The sequence below is a fragment of the Aptenodytes forsteri genome, unplaced genomic scaffold, assembly GCF_000699145.1.
Source record: "Aptenodytes forsteri isolate BGI_AS27 unplaced genomic scaffold, ASM69914v1 Scaffold528, whole genome shotgun sequence".
Taxonomy (NCBI): Eukaryota; Metazoa; Chordata; class Aves; order Sphenisciformes; family Spheniscidae; genus Aptenodytes; species Aptenodytes forsteri.
In genome coordinates this window covers 661,387-673,060 of record NW_008794881.1, presented here as the reverse complement: position 1 = coordinate 673,060, position 11,674 = coordinate 661,387, and the positions used below count along the sequence as shown (strand labels likewise).

Here is an 11,674-nt window from a genome sequence, read left to right as displayed (position 1 = left end):
CAATTATTCATGTAAACACAAGAGTAGCTTCCTATCCTGGTTTCATTTAGGCACCTTCATGTACTATTAATGGCTCAAAAATGAAAAGATACCTCATTGCTTAGTAGGATTTGTTACTGACAGAAGCAGTCTTTAGACTGCTCAGTACAGTGGGTTCTCTTGGCAGCGTAAGGAGACAAAGTCCATGTAAAAATCTGTCGATAATCAATTCTTGGTTGTTTGTAATGTTCAAAAGGAGAAATTCAATTGCAGACCATTCCTCAGGCTAGCATGGATTTTTTTAATCCCGTTTTGGGACTTTCCTATTCTGAGTGCTATGGAAGTGCTCCTTGGATTCATCAAGCTGTCAGCAGAGTGTTTGGAAAATGATGTATTTTGCCACTGCTGCCATAGCACCTGAAAAATGTGATGCTTTTCTTGCTGAGAAACTCAAATATTTTAAATAAATCTCGAAGCCTACCCAAAGTGCTAGATTGATAGGATGTGCTTACATTATTGCTCTGCTCACATTGCTTTGTTCATGCATACTTTTGGATAGGCAATTGTCGAGTCTACCTTCTGTTTGAGGTATTGTGGACGTATTAACATCAGTGGTAAAAGGAAATTAACTTACCCTTCATGAATTCATGGTATTTAAGTTTGCCCATTGGATTTGCCTTCAGTTAAGCATACAGTTAACCTCTTTTCATTCCAATTAGTTGAAAACTAAGGATTTCCTTCCTTCTGTTTTGAACTGATATGTAAGAGGAAATCCGCAGATGTTCCTGTTTTGAGTAAACCTTTTACTAAGGAGTTCTGGTTGTGCATTTAAAAAAAGAATAGAAAGAAAGAAGAAGGTGGTATTGATTCAGACATAATGCTAGAAGTAACAGATCCACTTCTGAAGGCTTTTCAGCCAAAGAGCACAGTGCGAAAATGCTCTCTCCCTGTTTACTTTTAACCTCTGGTTTGTCTTGGATCTGATTCTTAGTAGGCGGTCTTATCTTACAGAAATTGCAGCCTCTATCGCCACCCCTTTTGTGGAAAGGGTCCTGCTTGTAAAAGCATGAAAATGCATCCTCCTGGGTTGTTGTTTTTCTTCTTAGCAGCATGCTTCACTCCCACAGCTGACTGCCAGAATCAGAAGGTAAGTCTGTGAGGCTTTGTTTAAATGTTCATAGAACAGTTCTTCATATTTGGATGGTTGCTTGTTATGAAATAGTCTACCACAAAACTCCTTTTTTCATTTACATTTAGTTAGGTAGAGAATAACATCCATAATTAAACTTCAGGACTGTAAGGTATCTTCTCTGCTTATGGGTGGGTATGTGTGTAGTCTAAACTGAGGAGCTAAAAATAAGGTTGAAGGGAGCTGTTTGAATTTTAGATCAGATTAAAATTGTATTTATGGTCAGCATTGAATGCAAAAGTAGCAATATGAAAGGAATGGACATCTTTGTCTTCTGCTGTCTTCAGTACATGTGATGGGAACTTAGCATCCGGCAGGACAGATCCATAAGTTTCCCAGGAGAATTTTATTACAAAAATTAAAAAAATCTCATCAAATTGTTGCTTTGCAACATGGTAAATACCTTTGTTTCAAGTTCATTTCCCAGCAGCTCCCCAGTGAGGAGTGTGGAATACTTTCCATTTTGTTTCAGTTTTGTTTCGATTTTGTTGGATTTCTTTTGATTCCTTTATCTCCATTCTTGTGTTTAGCAGCAGCACCTAGAAGAATGTATGATGCCTTTGTAGATCTGTGGTCTCAGCTCCGTGGTGAGGCATCCATTTTCTGTAGGCTAGAATTCACACTAATTTGTCCTGTATTGTCTTCTGCCATCGCCCTTGTTGTGTCCTGCTGTTGGAGGAATGAACTGGCCTACAAAGTCAGAAGTTGTGTGAGGCATTTGGAAATCTTATTCCCTGGGGATCTGAGCTATGGAATGCTTGTCTTGCCTTGAATGACAAAGAGGGGCCTTGTGGGGAGTGGACAGACCTGTGCTAAGGAAGGTGCGTGTGAGTCTGAAAGACTAAATTTAGAAAAAGCCAGAGCACTGAAAAGGTGCTTCAGTGTCAGAACTTTGGGTGGAAGCTTTTGTATAGAGTCTTTCATAAAAGGGCCATAAATCACTAATAAGCATGCAAATAAGGTAAGAACCTCATGAACCTTTGGGCTTGTAGGATAATACAAACATAATTTGAAGTGTCTCTACTAACATTTTTTGTTTGGAAGCGTGGGTTCCAGGCAGATGGGTTCCAGTATAGTAGTGTGTTCAGAGGCATGGGCTCACATCTTCAGCTGGTGTAAGTGGAAATTTTGGTCTCTTGACTTTGAGACACTGTGTTGATTTCTGTAATCACTGAGGTGTCTGGCTTGGCGTGAAACAGTTAAAGTATCAGGTAATGAGTACCCACTCACAGAGAAGTGAAATGTTTTGAATCACCTCTGGAGCAGTTTATCTAATCCAGGAAAAATAACCCCCTTTTAGAGTTTTTTCTCCAAAAGGTTCCCTCTTTTTGGAGAAAGAGAAGAAACATTTGAAAGGTTGTAATGGGAGGTAAGGAAAAACAAGGGTCTAATGAAGTCTTCTCCGATAGTTTAGGATGGCCATTGGATTTGATTGCAGTAGAAGTGCTGTGATTCCACAAAAAGCCTCCATTGGCTTGCAGGAGACTTGCAGGGGCCATCAAGAGAGAGAAGAAAGATTTTGTGCTAGCTGTTTTTCAGTGATGTTGCCTCAGGGCTCTGATTTGATGGCTCAAACATGACAGCAAATCTGTTAGCCTGATTCGGTTTTTGTATACCTCTTGGTATGGGCTGGGGAAGATGCAGCAGATGTGAGAAACATGGAAGTTTTTCTGCTGGGAGGAGGCCAGTCCCAGGCTGTGCTGGAGGAGGAATGGAGGCAGGTGGGAAATGAGGGGAGTGCTCTCTGGATCCCTGTACCTCCAGTGCTCTGCAGCTGAGATGGTGGGAAACACCCAGGGCAACAGCAGATCTTGTGTTATGTGATCTCTGAGCTTGATTGTTCATCCTCGTGCTGAAAAGTGTCTTCCTTGGACAAATGCGAAGGGTTTGTGTGTCCAGGAGCCACTGGTCTGTTCAGCTGAAGTGTTATTGAGAACTTCTTGGGAAGGTACATGACTATAATGACTCAAGCATGTGTCTACAGCTCTGTTTTGTAAAGGGCAAATGCACTGGAAACTTGGTGATTCATTAGATAATGTCTGTTTCCAGAACTGGCTCCCAGGATTGTTGGAGCCGAACACTGACGTCCAAATGTGTTTTTCTTTCTTCCTTGAGGTTTTGCCATGCAGAAAGATTTATGTTATGGTTTGGGAGGAAAAGATAAAGGGAGAAAATGAGGGGAATGAAACTAGCCCTTAAAAAAACCTCCCCAGCTTATTCTCTTGAGGTGGAATAAGAGAAACATGAGCACTTGAGAAGTAAGGGACATCTGTGTCAGAGTGAGAGGAGGGAAGGAAACACTGCAGCATCCAGAAGCTCATATATGTCTCAGCTAAGCACAGAGGGCAGCAGCTGCTCATGCACATGCATGTGTTTGAGTGCAGGGAGAGAGCACAGTCCAGCCCTGGCAAGACAGAGCTCAGTTTGGACAGAGGCACCCTGCCTCTTAACTTCTTTCAGCTGCAGCTAGATAGTCTTCTGCTTTAAAAGCCTCCTTTAATTTTGGACCTGTTTGAGAGCACCAGTCTTCCTTTTCTGTTGCTTTGTACCTGAAGTGCGATACAATCCAGGCTCACAACATCATCTGATCAGAACGGTGACTTTTTTCACCCCCTTTCCCTGGTGTAGCCACCATGCGCCTCACTGACTCTCGGCCCACCAGGCAGCATTGCTGCATCACAGGGGCAGATATTCTGTCTTGCTGCTTCCTCTCCAGCATCTTCAAACTTAGAAACAGTGGTCACAGATGAGCCCAAGGGAGCAGTGCATCATTGTTTTCCATGAGTCTGTGCCCCAGGAGCCACCTCTGACTCAAACTCTTGTCTATCTTTCATCCTCTCCAAAATTTGAGTATCCAAACTGTTGCATTTATGCCCCTTGATTTCCTCTTCTGCTTTCCTACGAAGCAAAATACTCCAGAAAATGACTGCTTCATCAGTTCTGTCACTCAAATAAGAAGGGAAATATTTTTTTTATTATTTTCCACACAGCTGTTTTCTTCCTCTTTCCTCCTGCCTGTTACTGCTGACACAAGTGTATTTCCTTGTAAAAAGGGGAAGATCTTACTGGAAAGCTGCCTAAAGCTCATGAAGTGTCCCGGGAAGGTAGGGTAGGGAGGATTCCACAATAACTGTCTTGTCTTAGAGGCCTGCAAGTAATTAAAGATGCCAACAGGCAGGAGTGACAGCCCTTCTCTCCCAGTGTCCATCTCCATTTAGAAATGGAGCCACATTGATGAAGGAAAGAGAAGGAAAATGGAATGATGTGTGAATAATGGTGTCTTCCTCCACCACCATGACAGAAAACACATTTAATGGCCCAACTATGTCTGACAGCCAACTCCTGATGCCTGGAAGTAAAGATAAAAGAGGAGATCAGAGAGTTTTAATTTAGTGTTTTGTGCTCTACTGTTTGTGTGGTCTCTTTCATACAGATAGGGTCACTCAGACACCTGATAAAGGTTTGTGGGGTAATTCTGACATTAATATTGACATTAATATTGACAACAACAATTCATGGGAAGGCATCCACCTCTGTGTTTCTTCCTTGGCTGTCTTCCCATTCCTCTTTCTGAGGCATTGTCTCAGTGAAGGTAAAAGCTGGGATCTGATGGGACTAGAAAGGCAGGAGATGTACCGTTCTGTCAGAACCAGATGCCTGGCTTCAACTGGCTCCTTTCAAAAGCCCAGCTTTAATCTGGAGCCCTAATTTGTACTTGAATCAGCTGGTTGGATGGGCTTCTTCCCTACCCCATCAATGGCACTGCTGATCTTTTGAGACAGAGTACTCCAGAGGTAGCACCTCGTTTATCCATCCGTATTGGCTGTCTTCTCCGTTTTGCTCCATGAAAAAGGGGAAATCTCCTCTGACTGCACTGTGTGCCAGTGGGGTGGAAATGTAAGGAACAGCAAAGCTGATCTCTGTCCTGCTGGATAAAATTAGTAAAGCTGGTGCTCACAGGACATGGATAGGTGGATTTGGTGGATCTTAGATTGGTTTTGAGCTGTTTATAATGCAAGGAAGAGAGTCCTTGACATAACAGGTTCCTTGGGGTTTCTGCCACCAAAGGAAGTGGAGGTTACTGTACAGTAAGGAAAGCCCCAGATGCACAGCTAGAAATTCATATCTATGTGAGGGGCCACCACAGACAAAGGAATTACTTTCTTCATTGGGCAGCATTCTTGCATGGATGGCTGCAGAAGATGGATCCATGAAGATAAGAAAAAGCTTAATAACTCCAGGCAGAGGGAACGTGGGTGTGAGTCAGGAAACCGTTCCAGGGGGATGTCCCTGCGGACCTGGGACTTGAGGGTTATCTCTCAGGAGGTTTTCCTGACAGGGTCTGCTGGCTATCATCTGGGAGGGCCTTCCTGAGCTGTTGATAACTAATGGGAAGCCATGGGCTTCCTCCCCTTGCCTTGAGGCAAATGTATGCATTTGGGTTTAAGTTCAGAGGAAGCAAAGCTGAGATTGCTGATGGGAATCCAAAACAGGGAGTTCTGGGCACAGGAAAGCTGCTGCATTAACAGCATTTTTGAGGATTGGCTTAAAAAATCCCAGATCAAGGCCGCCTCCCAAAATTTGATCTAATGTTTTTATTTTTAGAAAATACAGTGCCTGTAGAGGCACAATTGAGGTGAGCTGTGGGTTTTTTTTTTCCAGTGGGTGACCTTTTGGGGCAAACACAGCTCGTGCTTCCCAGCTTTTCTATGCCATCATCAGTGACAAACATTGTCTCTTTTTAAAATGAGCAATGAGGTTTCCATGCAGTGGCTTGACTCCAGGAGTTTAGGAATACAAGGAAACCCTTTTGGGGTAAAATCATGAGCTTTAATGACAAGCTGGCATATGATGGTGATTATTTGCTCTGAGGCTGTACGTTTTTTGTCTGCTCTGGCTGTGTTTCATTTGGAGAAGCAGAGTTGGTGGGTACAGGGGTACAGAAAAGCCCTGTGAGAGGAAGCCTGAACCCCTTTAGTTATTCTGGTTGGGTGGAAGGACTCATGCTGAATTTATCACCAGCCGTGTGAATTATCCAAGTCGCCTACCTGATCTTCTTGCTAGGGTTTATGGGGTCCTTCTCACCTCAGGTCAAAGCATCAGGGCGAATCCAGGTGGTCAGAGAGGTGCAGAGCACCTTTCCTTTTAATCCACCCCCTTGCCCCCCGCACCTTTTCGAAGACAATTGCCATGAAAAATATTTGTGTGAGCAGCTCCTGGGCTCTGGGAAATAGACTGAACTAACGCATTTGGTTCTTCAGACCCGTGAAACAGCAATGAAACCACCAGTGAACTGGATCATATCGATGGCATGGAAAACAGAAATGCTGTGTCACATTTTAATTCAGTGTCTTCTGGCAAGGGTTATTAATTTAGGGCTTGTCCTCACATACCACTACCACATGTTTGCAAAAGATCAGGTTAAATTAACAGTGCACAGTTATGATTATTTTAGAAATGGTTAGAATTTTTGCTGTGAGGCGTAGGGGAAAGATAAGATAGCTGTGATCTGCCCTGTTGCCTTCTAGCTGATATCCAAGTGGAGTAGCCTGCAGCAGCATGGCATGATGGTTTAGCCCATACGAGTGGGTGGTGTACCTCCCAGCAGCTGCACTGGTCACTGCCCTCCCCAGTGGTAGCTAAAGAATGATGCAATGTTGATAAAGATATTAAAGGTTGGCAAGATGAGTGGCTAGGGTAACAATTTAATTTTGGGCTTATTTCCATTCTGTTTTTTCTTTTTAAGTTAAAATCCATGCGATGCAATGTCAAGACGATGTTTACCTTGAATACAGCATGTACTGCTTGTGCTGCAGCACCTAAAATGTTGTGTCCAAGAGGCTGGTTAAAGACCACCCAAGGATTAGGAGTGAGGGACTGCAGGTAAGGCCTATTTCCTAACCACGTTAAGGTTTTGATGCAGCCCTGCTATGCAAGGAGTAGTGTCTATGCCTTCAGGAGAGCACATGTGTGTTTTCTGAGCTCTAAAGATCCCAGGAGTTTTGTTTTCAGATGCATAAAAATGGATTTATGTCCCCTATTTTTGTTGCTTTTGTCTCCTTGCAAATCCCATGGACTTTTTGCTGGGCAAAAATATATATACAGAACAAATTACATGATAATTACCTCTAACTTGCCCTAAACAGCCTGACTTTGCTAATCCTGCTGTAGCAACTTAACAGAGGTCTGTCTAGTGTAGAAACCTGTTTCAGAGCCAGAATCCCATAGTGGATTATTAGGAAAATAATGTAATGATAGTCCCCCATGTATATCCTCCCAGCTTCCAGCAATAATCTCCTGAACTTTTTACCTTCCTATTTGCCTTTATGACAGTTGCTTGTTCATGTGTCCCTTGCTCTTATTCTGTTGAGCTTGGCTCTAATAGGAAAAGGGTGAAGGAAAACTGAATTTACCAGGAAGTTTTTAAAAAATGAAACACTATAGATTATTGTTTGCGTATCTATTCAGTAGTGAATGTTAACAGTTAATATATAGCTCCATTGTCTACTGTTTTCTGTGATTCACTATTCTGTCGAAATACTTTAAAAATAGCTGTAGCAGTTTTGCAGTTTATAGCAGTTTTTGCACAGGCACACGTAGGAGTCAGACTGAAGCCAAGCAGCAGTGCTATTGAGACAATTTCCAAGTTCCTTTTGGGAAGGATGTTGTGCCAAAAATAAAATGAAGTGTAAGAATAATGTGATTGTATGCAGCTTTTCTGAATGTTATCTGCTCTTGTGGTGGTTGTTGGACAGACCCAAGAATACTTCTGTACTGCATACGTGCAGAACAAGAGACACTGCCATCAAGGGCTTACCCTGTATGTAGAGGTGATGGATGAAGGGTTGAAAAGAAGATGCTTCTTTTGGGGATTTAAGGGGTTTGTCCAAGATTGCGTAGAGAACCTGTGAATAACACAGCTATTAAATCCAAATTTCCAGCATCCCAATCTGGAATCTTTAGTGCAAGACAGAAAGGGACAACTCCTGCAAGGAGACTTTGTTCTTTCAAGGTTATTTAAGTGTGAAGTCTAATGTTGAGTCACCCTGGAGAATCCTAACTTTGTTTCTATGCTGTCTAACCCTCCAGCACCCAAGGTTTCTGTCCTGATGCCCTCAGACTGCCCAGGGTCCTGTCTCTCATCCCATCCCTGGCAGATTTCTTGTAACCGATCTTTGAGGCTCAAATCAATGGGCATCCTTAGCAAAGACATAACCCAAGTGCAAACTCCTGCATGCATGTATGGCGAAGGAAATGAGTGCCCTTCCTTCCATTCAGAGTTCAGTGCACTGTAGTGTGATTGCTTAGAAACCCTCCAACAGGCGTCTGGTATGTTTCTGTTGTCATCATGAATCTTGGATTGTTCTTTTTAAGATACACTGTCAAGTTAGGAGAAAATACCCTTTCCCAGCCAGGATGCCATCACATATGTAAGAAGGAAATTGAGGAGAAGAAGTGCTGCCCAGGATTCTGGGGTACGGAGTGCTATGGTAAGTTTTTCATCTTTTTACAACACTCTCTAGCTGTTGAATAAGTCAAACCAGTTTTAACAGGAGGCATTAAATATGCATTGAGGTGATTAATTTTCATTATTCCTCAAACACTCACAAGGTCTCCGTTATCTGTCTGGGAGGTTCAGAATATAATGGGGAAGGAATCTCTTTGCTTCAGATAAGTCGAATCCTCTTACATTTAACACATAACATAACCTCCTTTGGTGGAACTTCCTTTTGTCTCCTCTTTAAAAATAAGCTTTTGGAAAGGGATGTTTTTGTTCCTCTTTAAGAAAGTTTCCAAAGGAAGAGGAAGATATTTCTTTCTGATGTCCCTCTAGTCTGCAGTGCATGTGCCACGTGTGCTCCTGTATAGTCTGGAGTTAGTCAGCCATTGAGCCACAGAAAATACTTAGCAACTCCAACCCAAGGTGAAAATAACCATCCCAAAGCTCCCACTCAGGTTTATGCCAAGTAAATTTGTTTTGTCTTGTCTCAAAAAGCCAAAAGCAAGACCTACTAAGTTAAACACTTCTCATATAATTGACTGATTGCTGGAATATGGAAAGACACTCTCCAGCCCTGCAGAAAATGGGAGGTCGTTTGAGAGCTTGAGCCTGTTCTCACACAGAAGTCGTTTGAATAAGCAATTGGCTTCATCAGAGGAATCGCACGTCTAAAACTTTCAGAAATAGTCCGCAGAATTTGGAGGTACCTCACTCCAAAGATGTGTGGACCATGTTTGTCTGGGCACATTCCCAACTTCACATTCATGAAGTCAGGGAAAGCTGAAAATGCTCAGTACCTTTGCAAAGTAGGCTACTGTCTGTCCTGAGTTTCAGAACTGCCCTCAGATGTTTGATACTGCCTCTTGCTGATGCTAGCAGCAGTGGCTCAACTGCAAAACATGTTTCAGTGCCTTTACTGAAATTGAATTAGTTGTGGCCCATTGGGACTTCTCCTTAGACTTTTAATAAAAGGTTTTTCTTAAATAGCAGCTAAATTGCTCCTTGGTGCCACTCCTGGCCATATTCACCAACTCTGGGCCACCGTTAGGTGTATTGGATAAGCAGGCAGGGACTTCACTTGTGAAGTGGCCATTGCTTTTGCACAACTGGAATGCCTGGGGGAAGAGAAGATAGAAAGGGGGATACAGTGCTGGTTGTTCAATCTTAATCTTGTCTGGCCTGCCTCTTGCCTGCTAGAGTGTCCGGGTGGCTCTCAGAATCCCTGCAATGGCCATGGGACATGCTTGGATGGTATACAGCAAAATGGGACCTGCATCTGCAAGGTCAGTGCATGATTTATTCTGAGGGTGATGTGCTTTTGTCAGAGGGAGTTGTATAGCATCTGTGCAGATGCTTTGGATGAAGGCTGTCCTTCTGCCTGGAAGGTCATTAGCAGCTTCTTTCATTCCAGCATCAGCGTCTGTGGTTTTCCTGGAGGGTTGGTGTGGTCTGCAATAGCATTAAGACACTGTTGGTGAGGGTATGGAGTTGGGAAGGATCTCTAGGGAGGAATGAAGAAAGAATTGCATTAATTTAACCCTCTGATCAGTTGAAATAATCAGTGTCTGTCTGTGGCTGCAAGAAGCCCTGAGATACGTGGCTCGCTCTCTGCACCTTTTCCAGACTTAGATGATATACTTCCTGAATGAATTGGTCCTGCATCTTGGCAGGCAGATCCTCCCTCTCTCAGGAAAAGCAGGAGAGACCAGAAAAAGAACTTAGGACAGGTGTTTATTTTTTTCTTTACAGCTCCAGACTTAGTACAACAAAAGCATAAACAATTCCTGCACATCTGAATTGTATAGAGCAGAGTTTCTAAAATTTTTAGCTTAATGGATCAGTATCAGACTTGAAACTTTCTCTTATGAACTGTATGTTTTTACAGCATCCTTAATTAATAGCATTGTGAGCTAAAATCCTACCTCTTGGGCCCTGCTTTGAGAAAAGTTGATTTTGGATTTAACTCAAAGACACCTTATATCAATTAAAATATATGCTGAAGGTCCCCAAGTCCTGTAAAATCAATGTCAAAAGTCCCATTGGCATTAGTGAATCCCAGATTCCCTTTTCAGAGAGATATCAGAAGCCAGCTGGTACATTCCTGTCTGTTTGTGATCAGGACATTGTTTCCTCAATGCCCACCAGAGTTTTGCTGGCGTTTTGCATGCCCTCTGTGTGTCAGCTTACACTGTGATCTTCTTTGCCATGGGGGCTGATTAATACTACTAGAGCACTGAACAGATCAGTTTTCTTCACTGTATTGCTTCTGCACAGAAAATCAGAAATGGGGAGAAACTTTGAACTATAACAATGTGTGGAACAATGCAACGATACAGAAAAATTAACATCTGGGACATTTTGGGGCCTTTCTAGGAGCAATACAGTGGTTTTGGCTGCCAGAAATGTCGAGATGAAAACCGTTTTGGCCCAGACTGTCAGTCAGGTAAGAATGAGTAATTCAAGTGAAACGTCCACAAAAACAACTGAGAGCAAGGAAGGAGGAGGGGGAGATAGAGGGAGGAAGGGTACTGGAGAGGAGGAGAGGGTGCCAGCTGACAGTGTTCAATAGCAGGTGTCCTGGCATTTTGTCTTTGTGCCCTTCTCCACTGTCCCATTAGACAAATGTTTCTCAGTCTTTCACTCAAATCAGTCTACTTTCCCTATTGTAAATCTCTCTCTCCCCTTACCAGGGCTATCCCAGTTTCCTCTCTCTTTTTAGCCAGGCTGTTACCTACATCCCTGAAGCGACCCACACTCACTTCCCAGCTGTTTTCCAGACTCCTGTAACTGCCCCACTTGTCTCCCAGCTTCTTCCTTGTTGTCTTCCCTACGAAATTAATACACACAGTGCTGCTTCTCATGTATGGCATTTTTGGAAGCGATTTATGACCAGTGCAGCCTGACTGTTAAAGGAGCCCTTTTCATAGAATCATAGAATCGTTTAGGTTGGAAAAGGCCTTTAAGATCATCAAGTCCAACCATTAACCTAGCACTGCAAGTCCACC

The 11,674-nt window shown here is 43.0% G+C and overlaps 1 protein-coding gene across 1 annotated transcript in view; it reads left to right on the top strand.

Moving 5' to 3' along the window:
- The first annotated feature begins 815 nt into the window (after nt 1-815).
- STAB1 (stabilin 1) overlaps nt 816-11,674 on the top strand; it is a 61,687-nt gene continuing 50,828 nt past the window's right edge. The window contains exons 1-5 of the mRNA XM_009274698.1: nt 816-1,126; nt 6,915-7,051; nt 8,543-8,658; nt 9,867-9,952; nt 11,043-11,112. Of these exons, the coding sequence (XP_009272973.1) occupies nt 1,046-1,126; nt 6,915-7,051; nt 8,543-8,658; nt 9,867-9,952; nt 11,043-11,112 (490 nt within the window). The 5' untranslated portion in view covers nt 816-1,045. The remainder of the gene's footprint in view (nt 1,127-6,914; nt 7,052-8,542; nt 8,659-9,866; nt 9,953-11,042; nt 11,113-11,674) is intronic.